This window comes from Hoplias malabaricus, chromosome 12 (assembly GCF_029633855.1).
Source record: "Hoplias malabaricus isolate fHopMal1 chromosome 12, fHopMal1.hap1, whole genome shotgun sequence".
Taxonomy (NCBI): domain Eukaryota; kingdom Metazoa; phylum Chordata; class Actinopteri; order Characiformes; family Erythrinidae; genus Hoplias; species Hoplias malabaricus.
The window spans coordinates 31,471,938-31,491,890 of record NC_089811.1 but is presented as its reverse complement, the minus strand read 5'-3'; the positions used below and the strand labels follow the sequence as shown (position 1 = coordinate 31,491,890).

At 39.9% G+C, this 19,953-nt stretch overlaps 1 protein-coding gene across 1 annotated transcript in view; it reads right to left on the bottom strand.

Annotated features, from left to right (window-relative positions):
- Nucleotides 1-19,953, bottom strand: part of kalrna (kalirin RhoGEF kinase a) — a 186,415-nt gene that overhangs the window by 106,941 nt on the left and 59,521 nt on the right. Inside the window, exon 2 of the mRNA XM_066686096.1 lies at nucleotides 3,278-3,352. Coding sequence (XP_066542193.1) covers nucleotides 3,278-3,352 — 75 coding nt within the window. The remainder of the gene's footprint in view (nucleotides 1-3,277; nucleotides 3,353-19,953) is intronic.

The following is a 19,953-nucleotide window of genomic DNA, read 5'->3' as shown; positions in this document are numbered from 1 at the left end:
CATATAGTATCATTATATTAACACATATTTACGTGACTGTTTTAGAGATACTAGGTGTTATATCAACACTAACAAAACGTAGATGCAAAGCATTTGTATGTGTTTATATGTGCTGTTGCTGAAAGAAAGACTTTACTGTAGGTTTTTCCATAACGCTGCAAAACATTTCCACATATCCGTTTTTCCCGCATTTAATCAGCCCTGAATCAGACAAAAAAACTTTAATTGGACAAGAAATCAAGGGCGGCTGATAACAGAAGCCACAAAAAGCAGTAGAACACAAGCACCTGCTCCTGCATCACACATAAACATCTCTAATTGGTGAGATTGGGGCTTGATTGGTTCATTATTCAGTTACTTTCCCAAAAGTGTTTTCCATTGTGAATGTGTTAGTCATCGTATTAGTCTGTTAGCTGTGTTAGTCATCTTCAGCATCAAAGTGTTAGTCATCTTATTAATCTTCTTAAGTGGCTGTATTAAGATTACATTCACAATGTGAAAGTGCACTGTGCAACTTCCATCACACAGCTGTCTCCACACTCCTTTCCTGTAAAGCAGCATTTTGAGCACAGTGTCTGAGCCATGACTAGTCCTGTGCACTCATTAGGACTGTGTGCATCACTGTGGATGATGGAAGTAATTAGTTGTTGCTCTGCAAAATGCATGATTTAAGGCATTTTTTTGGCAAAAAATGTTACACATAAAGAATATAAATTAACAAATAGTCTTTTCATTATTATTATTTTGTAATAGCTAGGGGACTTGTCCATTAAGTGAAAATCCACCAATCCCAGAAATGTACAAAGCTCAGAGATCACCCTTCAGTAATGGACTTTTCATTTAAAATAAGTACTTTTTCTCAAACATTAGGAGATTAGATACCGCCTTAAGGGTATAGAGTGTATATGTGAAAATACAGAAGCCTAGTACTTCCATAAACAAGGCATGATCTGGTAGACCACCAAATCTGTCATCATCCGATAAAGAGTAAATATGCGAGTAAATCAAGTCAACTGAAAGGAAATTTGCAAACCCAGGAAAGAAAACATTCTTGTTTCCCCAGAAACCTCAAAAGGTCCCCAGAAGTCAACAATGTTGGAAGTTCTTAAACTGTGAAAAATGAAACTACTTCCTAAGAAAAAATGAAGGTGTGAAAAAAGGTCCCTGCAGCTTACTTTCAGAACTGTAAAATGAAATGGAATATATAATAAAGACAAAGAAAGGGCACAACAGTTACAGTCATAGTTACCCATTTTTTCCATTTGTACTTTGCCATGTAATGACTGGAAACTAAGCTAAATGGTCTCTGAAGTGGTCTCTGAATTTTGCACAGTAGTAGACTATCATACACATTCATTCATCCATTCATTTATTGTAACCTCTGTGTCTGTAACCACTTATGCAGTTCAGGGTCGCTGTGGGTCCAGAGCCTACCTGGAATCATTGGGCACAAGGCAGTAACACACACTGGAGGGGGCACCAGTCCTTCACAGGGCGACACACATTCACACATTCAATCACACCTACGGACACTTCTGAGTCGCCAATCCACCTACCTGTTTTTGGACCGTGGGAGGAAACCGGAGCACCCAGAGGAAACCCACGCAGACACGGGGAGAACACACCAAACTCCTCAGTCACCTGGAGCGGGACTTGAACCCACAACCTCCAGGTCACTGAAGCTGTGTGACTGTGACACCACCTGCTGCACCACGGTGCTGCCCCCATATACCTTCAGTAATTTCATATTTTGAATTTAGTGAAGTACTAAATGTACCACAGGCTAAAACACGCTGTGAAGTTATGGAACCCAAACCTAGAGCCAAAGTTCATATCAGACTGCAGTGGGCTCAGTCTGTTCTAGTGCTGTCCTTATAAATCTCACCACACTGTTATACTTCAGTACTCTGCAAACAAAACACACTGGTCTTCCTCGCTTTAATTCCACAATAAGTTCTATGTATTTTTCTGTAGTCTTCCCTTACGTCTTTCATCTCTGCTGTGCATTAACCCCTTCAACCTTTTCTCATGTCTATATACATCACTTTAATACTGATCACTATCCAGACTCCCAATCATTGCAAACTGATTCACACCACAGACAGACGTATCATCCCATAAATCTACAAAGAATAGTGATGCATATTGAACCAAAATTATTCAAATTTGTATTTAATATTAATAAAATTGATCTCAGAATTGTCTTTTGTTTGTTTGTTTGTTTGTTTTTTACTTAAAATATATTTGTATCATATTGGAATGGTGCACATATCAGTATTTATCTTGAGTAAAACAAAAAGTACTTTCACTATTGTATCAGTGTAATTTCAAAATCCCAGTGCAAAAAAAAGGGTTTTCTGGGATTCTTTAGTTAAAGCAATGTTTATAAGCAATATTTATTTAACCATGACTACTCAAGCTTTTAGGGCGGCACGGTGGTGCAGCAGGTAGTGTCGCAGTCACACAGCTCCAGGGACCTGGAGGTTGTGGGTTCGATTCCTGCTTCGTGTGACTGTCTGGGAGGAGTTGGTGTGTTGTCCGCGTGGGTTTCCTCCCACAGTCCAAAAACACATGTTGGTAGGTGGATTGGTGACTCCAAAGTGTCCGTAGGTGTGAGTGAATGTGTGTTGCCCTGTGAAGGACTGGCGCCCCCTCCAGGGTGTATTCCTGCCTTGTGCCCATTGATTCCAGGTAGGCTCTGGACCCACCGTGACCCTGAATTGGATAAGCGCTTACAGATAATGAATGAATACTCAAACTTTTGTGTTAGGTTTTTCATGATGGAGAACCAGCTGTACTTGTGTATATTGAAAACAACACTTTGATATACATTTCTACATTCTACACTTTCAGAATAAAGGTAGAGTACAGGTTCATTATTGGTAACTAAAGGAACACACAGTGTAAATATACTTTTAAAGGTACAACAGTGGTTTTAGGGTCCAGTTGTTCCCTATAGGTACATTACATTCTCTTCTCCTGAGGGAGAGGTGAATATTAGTAATCTTTTATCATACAACTGTGTAAAATAAATGAACATTATATAAGTCCTAGAGATGAAACAGTTCAATCTCAAATTCTACAATTCTAATAGAATAAGGTACAAATATGTTCCCTAACCAAAGATACACCACATATATTACTGAGGGAACCATCAGAGTGACTGTCTGACAGTGTAGGATTCTGCTATTGTTACAAAACCCTGAACCTGTTTTGGAACAACATGACTCTTCTGTTCTAAGAGCATAGCTCCAGTATGGTTTGTGAAAGCACTCACCTGACACGAAGGCCACTTTCTCTCTCAGCACGGGCAGGACATCACACGCTTTAATCCCTTCACTTCTGAAAGACCCTGCAGACCAGAGAAGGAAAGAGAGAGAGAGAGACAAAGAAAGATTACTTTATCTGCTTTCATCTTTAATCTCATTATCAGATTACTGCATTCCACCAGAGTCTTGCTCAAAACAGGAGCACCACGAATGTCAATGTCAGCCTTGTGAACGTCTGTGTGAACTTCAGTCACGAAATTAAAAGGACCACAGACAAGCAGGAAAATGCAGTGGGGACGTATAAGTAGTTGGTAATGTAGTGGATAACATCGCTGCCTTCCACATAGAAGACCTAGGCTACGTCTCCAGTTCAGCTCCCAGTTCAGGAACACCTTGCTACATCTTGGGCAAGACTCCTAACTGTACTGTAACATGATTTACACTGTAAATCAGGAGAACCAAAACACCACAACTGCAGAATAAAACTAAGGCATACATTAAAATAGGCTGATATATATACAAAGACACACACTCAGCATGTGTGTGCCCAGTTAGGTGTGGTCTGTTTGTTGTGTGTGGTGTGTTGACTGGGCCAATCTGCGTCAGTGTGAGTGGGTCTAGGATTCAGCTGTGCTGAAGTCTGCTGACGTACCAAAGTCTGACACTCGTGCAATGCCCTCAACTCCGTCCACAAAAATATACATTAAAAACAGACACACAATAAACTTTCACAAAACATTCCACAAGAGCCACTAAGCGGTCACAGCAAAGGCACACTGTGTCCTTACTGACCTTTCTGTTCAGACCGCTGTGATAACTGTACTGTGATACTATGATTATTTTAAGTATTTCTAATACGCTCGCAACTAAAATCACTCTTTTTCTTGTTGCAAGGTTAAGAGGTTTGTCTTGATTTAAGGGGTTTTCTTGATTCTTACACCAAACAATGTCAGGTATACTAGAAAAATCTTCTACATGTGGAATATCTCTGATAAACAAATTAGAAAGACATACAGACAGAGAGAGAGTGAGACAGAGAATCACAAATACCACATAAGTTAACAAACACTCTTGTGTGCGAGTATAAAAGACAGCAGGAGGACAAAATGCTTCCAGTTTCCTCCCAGAACAGCACCATCTACTCCAGCTGTGGAGGAGTCTGCCACTAATACGGCTCTTCAGAGAGCAGTAAATCTCTCGCGCTCTCCCTTTTTCTCCTCTTCACTACAATGCTTCTTCCTTCCGCTCTGTCTACATTTCATAGCTTCCTCTACCTATCTCCTTATCTTTCTATTGCTCAAACCATCCAGCTGCCTCTCCGCCATCCCCCCTCCCACCCCCCAAAAATCTCCCAGGTCATAGTGGTTTAGAGATTGGGTTCTTTGTGTCTTTAAACCTTTGACCTCATTGCCATAAAGCACAGGAATTTCAGAGAGAGAGAGAGAGAGAGAGAGAGCGAGAGAGAGAGAGAGAGAGAGAGAGAGAGAGAGAGAGAGAGAGAGAGAGAGAGAGAGAGAGATAACAAATGAGAGATGAAATGACATGTCATCTACTCTCGGTGGTATAAAGACATCCAAAACACTCGTCACTGTTTTCCCTGCTGACTCTGAACTGTCCTCATTCGGAGAGGTGAAGACGTGTAGCTGGCTCTGTGACGGCTCTGTATTAAGGAGGAGCCACGGCCAGCAGCTCGCTAACGAAGCACTACAATAAAGAAATGACTTACGGAACAGTTCAGAACCAGGAGTGAAGAGAAAGAGATATCACGAATAAAAGACTTACTTCAGCATTTACAGAATAAGACCACTCAGTGCGTTCACTTGGGCACTTGGGAATAATATTAATCTGCTGATGATTAGAAAGGGATAATCAGGATAGCAGCAGCTGTGGTACAGACATACACAGAACCCTAGGAGTCCTTTACAAAGCCATGGGCTGATTAAGGGAGAAATGAGACATGCCAGTTCCTTCTGCATCCAGTTAAGTTTTTTTTCACAGTGGTGTATAGACTTTAGAGGAAAAGTATTATGTTCTCTAGAATGGCCTACATACCACACAACCATACACACATTTCCTTCTCACATATTGCAAACATGCTTAAAGTACTTCAGAACTATAAAGATGTAAAGCACGTCCATCCGGCTCTGGGATACTAAAATCAGCAGATGTTCAAGTCCAATAAATATTAGGTGTACAAAGTTTAAACCATTTTCAATGCTCTAAATTTTGACAATTATTCATTCATTCATTCATTATCTGTAACTGCTTATCCAATTCAGGATCGCAGTGGGTCCAGAGTCTACCTGGAATCATTGGGCGCAAGGCAGGAATACACCCTGGAGGGGGCGCCAGTCCTTCACAGGGCAACACAGACACACATTCACTCACACACTCACACCTACGGACACTTTTGAGTCGCCAATCCACCTACCAACGTGTGTTTTTGGACTGTGGGAGGAAACCAGAGTACCTGGAGGAAACCCACACGGACACGGGGAGAACACACCACACTCCTCACAGACAGTCACCCGGAGTGGGAATCGAACCCACAACCTCCAGGTCCCTGGAGCTGTGTGACTGCGACACTAGCTGCTGCGCCACCGTGCCGCCCATTTTGACAATTATGTTTACAAAAAAAAAAAAACATTAATTCATTCATGGTCTGTAACCCTTATCCAGTTCAGGGTCGCGGTGGGTCCAGAGTCTACCCGGAATCATTGGGCGCAAGGCAGGAACACACTATTGAGGGGGTGCCAGTCCTTCACAGGGCGACACAGACTGACACATTCACTCACACACTCAAACCTATGGACACTTTTGAGTCGCCAATCCACCTATCAACATGTGTTTTTGGACCGTGGGAGGAAATCCACACGGACACGGGGAGAACACACCTAACTCAGGTGCACAGACTGGTGTTTGTAACAATAAGAGGGTCGGCAGGCAGAGTGTGTCCTCACAGGGGAGTATTCCTGCCCTGGGTGCATAGGGTGGCTGCTCAACCTCCTCACTCAACAAGAACTAGGGAAATCAGCCACTGTCCCTGCCTCCAAAGTCTCAGGAGTCAACTTCACTGGTTCTTTGGCTTTTTTTCATGAACTATTCTCTGTCTAGCATTGACACTGAGAGTTTTAAAAACTCCAGAAGCACTGCTGTATCTGATCCATTTATACTAACACAACACACAGACAGTCCTGACCACTGAAGAACAGGGTGAAAGGCGGCGAATAAGAAAGCAGGGCAACAGACAGATGGTCTACAGTCTGTAATTGCAGGACAAAGTGCTCCTGTATGGTCAGTAGAGCTGAGAGACTAGACATATAGACAATGAGTGTAGAAACAAGTAGGTGGTAATAATACTCTGATAGGACTGTGCATTAGCATTATGCAATTTGGAAATGGTAGAGAGAAAATACTAATAAATGAAAGCATAAAATCTAAAATCTTGAAATCTGACAAAGGGTTGAAGCTGAAGGATACAAAGGTGCAATACCCAATACTACAGAGAACAGACATATCATGCTAATGGGGACATATTCCTCTCCTTTTCTGCATGTTAATATAGTTCCTTGGGGCTTTAATGAAACATCTGTTAAGTACTTTGGTCAAAAACACAAGAATCAAACAACACAGTACTTTTCCCTCCTTGTCTATACTGTCCAGTACAAAACAACCAGTTCCAGCCCCTGTTCCTCTAAAAAGAGCCCAGGAGTGTGGACCGTATCTTCCATATACCCTTGTCTTTGCATTCTTACGTTAATGCAGGTTAGTGCTGTGATTGTTTTTTTTTAAAAGTCCGCTTTACACTCTAGTTTTAGGATGGTTTAGGATGGAGTACCCCTTTAATGAGAGAATGGGCTATGGTAAAGCTTAGCTGAGACTGTTTGGAGGTACTGAAAACAGAATTGGAGAAAAGGACAAATAATAAAGAGAATGGAGAAAAAAAAGGACAGAAAGACAGAAGGCTTGGTATGGGCCAGAGATAAATGAGGCAAGAGATATGAAGAAAAATGCACTGGATAGAGGAGGGAGGGTGATAAAGGGTACTCTCATCCAATCTCACCCTAAGCCCTAGAAGTGTGTGAGTGTTTATCCAACACTCCTACTTCACCCCATTTCTCCAAACCTGACTGTGATCCTGGTTAAAAGCTTTCTTTATCCTAATCAGCACCAGCAGGCATTAAGCTATGGGCTGGTGTATGTAACATTCAGCGGGTGATTTATACGGAGAGGGGTTAGTGAGTCTCTCTGAAACCACCAGAGATAGATGTATATAAGCAAACGAGCCATGAGAAACCAAGTAAGCATAGTTTTGCAGGACCATCATTAGCCTTATAGCCATTGACACAGAGGTGTTTCTGGCATTTCAAAAACAGGAAATGCCCAAAATACATACCCTTGTCATTTGAAGGTCTGGAGAAACTTTGGTGCTTCATATCAATGTCTTTGTTTACATTCATTCAATATCTGTAACCCTTATCGCGGGTCGCGGTGGGTCCAGAGCCTACCTGGAATCATTGGACAGCTATATGGAGTTTAATAAACACACCAACGCCTCAAAATGTCTCCCCACCACTTCCCTTTACAATATTTCAGACAAATACACACACTCACATGAAATGAAAAAAGACAGGAAGCAAAAATGTTTCTGGCATTTCAAAAACAGCAAGCAAAAATTCGTCTTCTAGGCTGGCCTGGCAAAAACTCATTTTAGACCATACCGTAATATGAAAACTGCTAGCTATCCATACAAGCTATTAGTCCCATTAACTAATGAGATAACTATGTGATTAATGTAGATCCTATAACATGCTTTAGTCAAAAAATCACATTGATAAAAAACACAGCACTATTCTCGTCCTGTCTAAACAGCCCAGTTCAGAATGACTATATCTACTACTACAATCCCCTGTTGAAAACAAGCCTCTGTGTAAACCAAATCCAATATGTCCATGGGAGAGGCATGAGAAGCAGAAACATTGGATTTCAGTCATTTCTGCCTGTTCTCTTCTCCGTTTTCAATTTTGCCCAATCAAATCAAAACACTTAATTCTGCACCTTCATTGTGTTTGTTGTGCTGTATTAACCCTTTCTTTGCACATTCACAAATATTCGTTCAAATATTGCATTAACTTAAACTACAAGAAGTGCTAATACATCAATGATGAATACAGAAATACTTGGATAAAGAGAACAAACTAACAGCTTTCCTCTTTCTTGACTTTTGCTAAAAAAAAAAATCCCTAACAGTTTTTCGGCTTCATTCTGTCCGTCTTCACTAGAATTCAGGGTGTACATTCATCTATTATCATTTATGCTTTTCATAGGCTGAAATGCAAAAGCAATTAACTTCATCAGCAGAGTCTGTTTCAAAAAAAAAAGCTCAATCATTTTAGAAAAGAAGCTGGTAAATTGGAGCTCTTCATATCCACAGTCTATGGAAGGGTGGGGAAGTGCAGTGAAAAAGACAGGAAGGAAATGAAAAGAAACACTGGCATGCGTTTGATAATGGTGGATTATCTGTATTTAATAGAAAAGGGTTTTATTCTCTTGATTCATTCTGTGTTCCTGAAACATGAGTAGAGTCTCTGTTTATAAAACGTTTCCTATAGAGAGAGCTAAGTGTTAAAAAAGCGATGGCAGATTTGGTGTAATTAGGTTGGTGGGTTTTTAGTAATTACTCTGATTAGCTGCTTGAACCGACATGTGTCATGTGAGCGGTGTGGAAAGAGAGAAACAATGCTGTGTTTAACAAGCAAATAAATTCACACATGTGCAGCATACACCAACACCAGCAGTGAATGCAGCAGTCATCTGTGGCAGCGGTTGGGTACTGCGTGGTAACACTAATCTCCCATTAGCACTGACACACAGAGGCTTGTGAAAAAAAAGAGAAGAAATGAATCCATTAATGAAGTCACACTATGCAAATGATATCTTAATTAGTTGGTCCCAGCTAACGAGAAAGCAACAAATAAGAGCAAATGTCCCAGAGCGATGTAATCTGGGAAAACAGACATTGTCTTATCTCTTAGCACACACACACACACACACATGCAGGGTTCTGGCAGAAAGACCACAAAAGTACCCTCCCTCATTTTCTTCAGAACCCCAACCCCCTGTTGTCAAGGGGACGGTAACCCTTGGCAACACATCTACAAATGAAACCAGGTCAAGCCCCTCCCACTGAGATAAACCATGCCATTTAACGCTGTCTTGTTTTCAGCACACAAAGCCAATTTCAAATAAATGTAGTACATTTACTACCACAGCCATAGAGGGAAAGGGCTGAAGATAGTCTAAGGAGCTGGCCATAGTCTTTACATACTGCTGTTTACACACAGAAACCTTAAAGGCAGAAGAACAAGAAAGACCCTGCTCTGACATATTGCATCTGACAGACAAAGCAAGGGTGGGGGTAATCCACAACCAAGAGCAATCTGTAAATCTCATTATGTACCGATAAAATTCACTATTACTCTATTGTCCAAATATTTAATGGTATCATGGTACTGATAACACTTAAGGTAGCATTAATGCTATAATTGCCAAATGCTGGTGCTAATAACATATCATATGTCAAAGAATAAGGAAATTAATCACCAAATTATATATGCAATTATTATTAATTTATTAGCTGTAAACCAGTTGGCTTAAATTACTAGTTTACTTTGTTTTTCAAATGAAATTGACAGAAAAATAGAGGCAAAATAACACTTCAAATATCAATTGATGGAAAGGAACAATGCCATTTATAAGAAAAAATAGATTTGAATCTAGTGGAAAAACTAAATGTACTATATGTCACTTGGATTGTTTTTGAATTTACAAGGAAATTATGCAGAAAAGTGACATTTAAAAACAGGGCATAGCTCTAAACCATGTTCATTTGTTATAGTTCTGTGACAAAGGAGGAGAAGATGGGCTCTCTTTGGACAGTTGGCACCTCACAGATAAAGGTGTCTCAAAGGAGAGGGGCTACACCACAACAGAGATTGAATGGAAAACCCTGTTAACCCACAGTAAAATTCAGCATCACAGTATATTTCAGAGATGTCACAGCATCAGAGTGTCTGACAGCATGCAATTTACATTAATAAAGTTAATAAGACTCAGCTTAGTACTGCTACTCTGTTCTAAAAGAATATCTGACAAGCCCAAAATAGCTGGTTTGGACTGGATATGGCTGTTCCATTTTCATCTCCTAAAATTACACAGAAGGGAACTTTACATACTGTTCTAACCTGACAGAACACACATTACCAGAAGGGAAAGTATTTATTTTGTTTTCTTTTAAAACAATATAACAATATAATGCACCGAGCCAACAACATTTACTCCAGATAACTGTCAGGTCCAGAATGTCATGTCCAAACACCAATGGAAAAAAAAAGCAGGCTGCTTGTCAACTGATTCCCTGATATCCATTATTAGACGGAAGTTTATGGACACCTCCTCATCCAACATCTTCTGAAATGAAGGTTATTAATACAGATCTTGTCCCCTTTCACCGCAGTGACAGTCTCGGCTATTCAGGAAATGCTTTACATTAGATGCCAAAACATTTTGGTAAGGACTGTTGACATTCAGCCAGTAGAGCTGTAGTGAGGTCAGATACTGATGCTGGACTACTGATCACAAACGCCACTCTGTCTCAGGTATTGACAGGCACTGTAAAGGAGCTCTAATACTAAAGAAACCACAGTTACAATGCTCCAAAGCCCAATGCTGGGGACTTAGCTTTGGTAAACTTAGGCTAATAAACAGCTGCTACAAACTATCCCACTCTGTTGTTAGTACTTATGTAAGGACTCAGAATTCAGTGTGCCGTAACGTAACTGAATTTACTCATCAGAAGAGGTTATGGAATCAGCTAGCACCAAAAACCATATTCACATCCAGGCCCAATAAACCTCAGCATGGCCCTATTATTTCACCTTAAACACATAGTGGGTTAAGGAATATTGGTTCTGCACATGTTTCTTCATCTTCAGAGTGAATCCTGAGGCTTATATATGGAAGTATTTTACTGACAAAAGTAAGAAATAAATCAAGTCAGAAATAAAAGAACAGGCTGGATGCAAAAAAACTGAGAGAATACTTATTGAATTACAAATGGCTAAGCTTTTGTGTGCAGTTTAACCAGTTTGTAATTTCAAACAGTGAAAAACTCATGTGAACTCTCACCACCGTGGAGAAAGGTTATTAAAAAGATTTCAAAAAGCCAAATTCAATCCTAAAACTTTCCGTTTAAAAAAATATCACATTTATTATTTAGTGGCTATTATTTCAGTCTCTTACTTTCATTTTCGGGCCAGTAAAATAATTCTTTAAAAGCTTAATTTCAATTTTTTAAGTGCACTTTTGGTATCTGCAGATCATTCGTTACTTGTATTACACTCTCTATTAGTAAGTCAATTCTTCACCTTACGCCCTTCCAGTTCCTCATTATATGGAAGTCTTTGATCCACTGGAAAAATACCTCAATGCCACTTAACTAGCTCCAAGAAAGAAAATAGATTCATTCTGAAGGACACAAATCCATTTATTTAACCCTTAGAACATACTAGAATCAATGGAGACACAAGCAGGGTGTGATGTATATTAGTCTCTTTCTCACTTACAACTCACTGAAGCAAATGATGTATAAACCTAACTGTAAATCAATATGTCTGTCAGTTTAAATAGTAAAGGTGAACATATGATGTTTGCTATAGTGTAGAAGCCATAATTACTGCGACTTCAATACCAGCTTTGTTAGGAAGATAACAACAAATATTCCTAAACACTAATATCATCTAAAATCTGCATCATTATTAACATTTTAAATGGCTGTGGATAAGAGAATTTGCCTGATGACATAATCATAAACGATATGAAGTCACAGAATATAAAATAAGGTTTCTGTCAGTGCTTGACACTGAAATAACCAGAAAGTCTAAATATAAGCCTTAATGTGTCTGTACTAAATTGAAGTCAAACGGAAATATTAATCATTAAATTATTACATGATTAATAAATTAATTTCACAATAACAGCAGATTGAATTTAAAGAAGGAAGCTTAGCTATTGCTTTGCTAGACAGTCCATCAATCCATCCATCCATTATCTGTAACAGCTTATCCAATTCAGGGTCATGGTGAGTCCAGAGCCTACCTGGCATCATTGGCTGCCAGGCGGGAATACACCCTGGAGGGGGTGGCAGTCCTTCACAGGGCAACACACACATTCACTCACACCTACGGACACTTTTGAGTCACCAATCCACCTACCAACGTGTGTTTTTGGACTGTGGGAGGAAACCGGAGCACCTAGAGGAAACCCACGCGGACACGGGGAGAACACACCAACTCCTCACAGACAGTCACCCGGAGCGGGAATCGAACCCACAACCTCCAGGTCCCTGGAGCTGTGTGACTGCGACACTACCTGCTGCACTGTGCCGCACTTACTGGGCAGTGTATCTCTGAAAACAATATGAGTCCACTGCTGCATTCTGAAAGTAACTGTTTGGTTAAATGCAGAAATCAAAGTACAGCCTTAGTTCATTACAACTGTCAGTGTTAATGTATTTTAATCTTGATTGTCTGATCACCCATCTGCACCTGCTGACCACAGGAATAATGAGTCTCACTGCCTCTGTAGTTTGAACGCATTTGGCATTACACAGATATTCAGGCTTTCCCCTCAATAAACTCTCAGTTTGTTCCCACTCCCCGAGCTCCGTCACAGGTCACAAAGCTCTGCACTTCAGCGGATATTCACAGTCTGCACACAGCCGGTTTTCCCATGTCTCACGCTGAGGGGAAATGTGGTATTTTTAGGGTTTAACAATTGTATTGGAGTATTTTGTCACGTTATGGAATTGCAATATCACAATAATTTGATGACATGTAAAAAAGTATTTTCAGTGTGTACTCAACTGCTAGATGAATATATGATTATCAGAGAGAAAAATTATGTTCTACATTAAGCAAACCCTACAATAACAGGCATATTATAAGAAATAAATACTATGGATACAGAGGCAGATGTCTGGTTCCAACTTGCCTGCATTTATATCATGATTAAAAGTACAAATCTATCCTGATAAGAGCTTCTGGCGTAAATGTAAGTATGAGTTATGTATCACATAAAAAGAAAGACTTAAGAGTGGAGTTTCAAAGTAAACTCACTAAGAAGCCATTTTATTAACATTGAAATGATTGACACATAGTGTATATAAGTTATACATTTAGCATGTGGGGAGCTTTGGGAATAATGGAAAAAATGGATGATGGAAGGAGAATAATAAAAATTTCTGTGGCTGGTGTGGTGCCAGGTCCAGGAAGGAGCAGCTGGTCTGAAAGCTCTTGAGTTTTTTTGTGGGAAATGTATGCAAATGAAAGGTCAGAACAAATTACAGGCATGATTACACCCAGGGATCGCAGGGATCTCCCTGAGGCTCAGACTGAGAAGTGGCTGGTCCCTGCATAACAGACACACACATACACACACACACACACACACACACACACACACACACAGATGGGACAGTTGTAGTTTTCAATAATCTACTGCACTGCAATCAGTGCTCTGTCTTACAGTGACCACTTCAACCACTGTGAGCAATTATCACAAGCCACTGAAAAAATGTGGATTTTTTCCAGTACCTCCAGCAACACAGCACCCATTCCATTGCAGCAAACTACACTCTCTCTCCCTCTACATGGGTACACATGTGTTGTCAATAATCTATTGAATACCAGTATTACTCCCGTAACACAGAACAGTGTAAGAGAATGAGAAAACAGGACAGACCATTGTGGTGAGGACGAAATCAATTGGCCACCAAGAGAGCCACTAGTGCCTCCAGCTACTACATCCCATCAAAACACTGGGATGTAATGCAATATATTGTAAGTGTAATAGAACGTAAAGTATATACATTATATATATAATGTAAAGTAAGTTTGACACACTTTGGTAAGTGCACCAGGAGTTGATAAAACAACCACAGCTAAAAGGATCATACAGGCCAGTGAAAACAAACATTAAACGAAAATTGTGTAACTGCTGATGATTCTTAAATTTGACCAGATCCTGCCTTTTAAAGAGGGATACATTTTATTTGTCCCACTTTACTTGATTATTTCCTTAGAGCTAAATTCCACAGTGTAATAAAGTCAGTGGCAAGTTCTTAGTAAAATAAAACCAGACCCTGTGTAATGTCTACATCCTGATTTACAGAAACCCATTCCTATCAAGCTAATCCCTGCCTGTGTGTTCCACAGAGATAAATAACACAAGTCAACACAAGAAAATATACATCTAGTGTGGGAGCAATTCACAAACCTACTATTGCTTCCTAAATGAACTGCACATGAGTCACCCAAGCAAACTGTGAACTTGCTGAAGCATGAATACCCAAGAAGTGAAAACTCAAACTGAGGATGAGTGTGTCACAGATATCACAGTGAGAGCCAGAGAAACAGTTCACTACACACTGGCAGCTGACTCTCTCACTGCAAAACCGCCATATTTACTGGTTCTGCTTCTGATCCTTGCTGAGTTAGATAACATACCCTGAAGTGGTTTTAAAGGTCTGGGTTTTGTTGCCCACATGTCAGTTTTACAAACATCAAATGGTCTTAATCTGATCCAGCTCATGGAAAATATATGTAATGTATGTTTTCCCTCTCAGCGCACTTACTGGTGTTTCGCGTCACTGATTATCTTTCAAACCAAAAGAAATACCTGCTAATCATTGGTGGGATATTTGGGTCAAAAATGGAAAGAGTAAAATGAACTGGAGTAACAAATACAAAGCAAAAATTCAAGAACACATTGCTATAATTACAGAACAAACAGTAGGGGTGAGAGACATGGCCCTAAAATAATAACATTTAAAATAAAAGATATCGGTATCATCACAAAGGACACAGCACTAGATGTAGCTTCTCTTATTTATTTGTAATTGGTGTACAAATTGACCTGCATCTGGATTCACCAAAGAAATAAATGACATGATGATATACAACACGCCAATTCATTTGACCCTTCTGAGATTTTGCTGAAAAGCAAAAGAAAAATGAGAGCAACCTGCGAAACAAAAGCTAGTGCAGAGCCATTAGAACATAGCTGAAGCTCTTCTGAGATTTCCTGGTCTGGCAGTGAAAGATAGCACAAGTGCTTTATCTACTGCCACAAAGCAGAAGCGTCTTCTCTCTCTCTGTTATCTCACTGAAGACACAATACCAGCAGGATAATACAGCAGTCAACAATGGGCAAGTACCAAAAACATCATATAATGCCTCATATAACATTCACGAGAGATGGGTGACACACAGAGATACACACCGACATAGTGCAGAGGGTAATCTCTTCATTATAAATACCTGTCTTCCTCTTGGCAGTGATGGAGAGAGGCAGCATGCCCCTCTCATGTGTCCACAGACAGAAGCTGAACTGTGAGACTCCACCACACAGTTCACTCTCTCTCTCTCACTCACTGATGAATAATTAAGCCTGACCAATCAGTGGAAGGATGTACATTTGCAGGACAGAGTCCTGGCACTGCTGGGGTCTGTGACATTGAATATGAGTCCACTGTGTGTGTGTAGATCTATCCTGACACACGTAATGATGCTTCCATTTGGTGCGATTTTATCATGGATCAACCCTTGATTAATTTTGCCCACAACAAATGAAAAATAAAGCAGTAAACTTTCATTTTCCAACACATCTGTGAGTTCAGGAAAGGCCAAAAGTTAAGACCTAGATTTTGTGTTATTATAAATAAAGCAGTGTTTGTTTGTTTTTTTTTTGGAGTAATCAACCATTTCTCTATTTCCTTTTTCATACACCCAGTAAAGTAAAATAATCACATATTTGAACTTTGTGGTCTCTAAAGTCTACAAGTTAACAGAAGAAAATGACTGGTTTGAATTTAAAACACTACTTTTCCCATTGCTGCATCTGTTTACCAGTGTGTCTCAAAATCAATGTCTCAATTAGAACTGACCATGAGCTTGTGGATGTCCATCTGTTTGTGTCTTTGTGTGGGTGTGTATCTCTCAACTAGATACAGTAGCAGATGGAAAATGACCACTCAGTGATCAATGGTCAGAATTACCACACACACACACACACACACAAACACACACACACACACACACACACACACACACACACAAAACAACAACAACATACATATTAAAAAATAATACAAAAATAGGGAATACATGAATTTTTGTTAATGGTTAGAAAATAGGGTTGCAGAATTTTCAAAATTGGGAAATTTACCTTTGGATTTAACGGGAATTAATGGGTAATTATGTTAATTAACAGGAATTATTGGGATTAAAATGGGAATAGTATAAGCTAAAGGTGAGAAACTTACAAATACATGGTAAAAATATACTGAAGCATAATTTTGGCTAAAATAATTAGCTATGAAACCAAAACAGTTGAATAGCAAAGCTGCTCCTCAATCCCAGGCACATGACACATTACACATTAAAGGGCTATTGAGACCACACCCCTGCACTGTTCATTCCTCCATCACATGTACAGCATATGTCCAGATGATTTCTAGAAACCTGACACTCACCTACTGAAAGCACACATTTGGACCAAAGGACTGCCTAAAGTCAGGTACGTTTTGACAAGGTTCATATTTTTAATGACAGTAATATCATTGAAACATTTAAGCAATTATTAAATCAAGGTGTAATCTCACAGTTGCTTGCTATCTTAAATCAGAAAAGCTCAATGGGCAATTTCATTTAAGAGACTAGTTTACCAAGGCTAGCAGGCTAGCAAGAGATTAGCTTACCAAGGCTAGCATAAGCTAGCTACCTATATATTTTGCCTCAATGGGTTTCTGTAACCAACAATTAATACTTAATAATAATTTATTTAACATTTTTGAAGACTTCGTTTTAGTGTTTTTACATTTTGTCATTTTATTCACCAGAAAAATGCCACATGTATCAACTATGATCACGTGTCATAGTTATTTGTATCGTTATTCCTTCACAGTAAATTCTCCAGTGTTAAATCAGCACACTGATGAATTTACTGTGTTCATGTCTGCAGTTGACAAGAAATAGTTACATGGATGATAGTGTATGATATAGTTCCTTTAACTTATTCAATATTTCCTATTAATACCAATAAATTCCCATATATTCCCAAAGTTCCCAAACGTTCCATGAAAAGTTTACATTTTTGAATATTTCCAAAGTTCCCGAGCTAATGTTCCCATGGGAAAGTTATCAGTAATTTAATGGAAATTTATCTGAAACTGATTAGAAAAACATACAAATATAAACTCATTATTTTACTAATACTATATGTATATATTCTAATATTAGCATTTTCTATGCAAGTAAATGTTAAAATAATTCCACCAAATGTCACTATGTAACTATACATCTGTTACTCTGACCCTAAACCTAGTCTCATCTTAAATTCAAGGACCGAAAAAAATGGGCACATTGTTATTAAGCTTTTTTTTTTTTTTAAACCTGGAGACCTGTGAAAAAAAAGTTGTTCCATTTTGCCAGATTGCTGGAGATTCAGAGGACAGGGACAATAGGGAGAAAATTGTTAATGAAGGACAATGAGGTCATAGCTACAAGTGCCTGAAAATGGACAAATGCTTAGAACTATTAACTCTGAGTGTCTCTTAATAACATTAGAGAGAGAGAGAGAGAGAGAGAGAGAGAGAGATAGAGAGAGAGAGAGAGAGAGAGAGAGAGAGAGAGAGAGAGAGAGAGAGAGAGAGAGAGAGAGAGAGAGAGAGAGAGAGTGTGTATGTGTGTGTGTGTGTGTGTGTGTGTAGGTGTAGGTGCTAAAGCGACCTCTCTAGAGAGCAGGCTCTCTACACAGGCAGAGCTGCAGTCTCTCTCTTTCTCTCTCTCTCTGGAGAGCTCTGGAGTATCTCTTCACAGCAGCCGATACACCCCATTTAGCCTGTGTACTAATGGACAAACACACATACCAGTTCTGCTGCTCTGTGCCTGCCAAACATGCCCGCCGTTCTCCAGAATACAACCCACCGTTAATTACAGATGAATATCCAATCACACAGTCAGTCAGGAAAAGTCCTGGGTGTTGCCTTTGATAATCCTGTTTTGATTTGAGTGTGGTGGGGAGGCTGTTGGGCCTGGCCACTCCTGTGAGGGTGTGTGTTCACAGATGAGCCTGTAGATTGGTGTGTAAAAGGCTTTTATATGTGAAACGCACTCATCTGAACTTCAAAGCCAAGGCAAATCAGCAAGTCTGATGGCTTATTAATGATGGAGAAAGGGGAAGAGAGAGGGAGAAAGATTCATGTCCCTCTCATTAATCATTTTCGGATGCTCCCAGTCTGACTTCATTGGGACATCTCCAGATGTGTCCTTAAGCTTCCCTTCCACGGCCGTATTTCCTTACCAGATGAAAACCAGCCGCAGTCCAATTTGTCGACTGTTGGGAGTTCAAGGAAAGAATAATTTAAAAGAGTTGTAAATGTGAGCAGATTTCTGCATCTCACATTTATGTTTTACATCAGATTTCCAAAAGGGAGGCAGATGTTATCTAAATAACACAGCGCAGATGTTATTCTGAATGTATATCAAACTGAATATAGTCAGCAGCCTCATATGGACTGGCCTGAGGGGTGTAGAAAACTTCCCATACCCAATTCCTATTGTCCACTTAGGACAATCTGGTTTCTCTCACTAGAGGAAGAACTGCAGGACCAAAGAAAAAAGCCATCTGGGCCCCCAGAGCTTCCACATAAACCATTTAAGATTCTCCTTAATGATATACATGATGTGGCCAGACACTTTTCCACATTAATATTCAAATCATGCACCTTTTATAATTTATTCACTAGTTCATGTCTAAGTCCAGCAGTATACTGCAGCATAGTGCAGAATAAGCAGGGTATCATTTTATGAACATCTTTTTTCGTTCTCTTTCCACACCTGTCATAGCTGCAGCAGGTTTTCTGAGCTGTGTGCTGGCATGCTGAATATTTATTTCAGAGCTGAAGCAGGATGTCAGGAATTCCCTGGTGATCCCGCTAGCATAGGTCTAGCAGCTGAAATGCTAATGGGAATATGGTCTGAATAGGTTTTCCGACCGGTTGAGGAGATGGATGCCAGGCTACCTGCAGAAAGCTGATAGCCCCAGAGACTCTGGGACACCCTGTGCTAGTCTGTGCTACATTATACATGGAACAACTGCCAAGAACAATGGGGCTGTGCTCATTAGCAGGACCCCCTTCCATCAGCTCCACTCAGGGAAACAGACATGGATTAAGACAGCAACACGCGGGTTCTGCGTCTCGAACCAGCTCAAAACCTGCTCAAAATTGCTCTAAACAACACACAAATCCTGTTCCAAATCTAGGCTTATTTACTAATGCACTTTTATTAGCTAGTGGCTATATGAGACCCTTAATGCTGCTTCTGCCAGTCACTGGGGGGGAGCGGAGGAAAATGAAGTAGCACTGTTCAACACTGAGCGAGAACTGAGCCAGGGATCCCAGGGTTAATTGCCCTACAGCATCCAGCTTCACTGCAGTACTCACCTTCTGACCTAACATTGCTTACAGCCTTCAGGTTGCATTAAGATATGGAGCAGAATCCAACAGAGCGATAATTACGTATATGCAAATGAGCTGAGAAACCCATTCTTTCCAGAAGTGGTT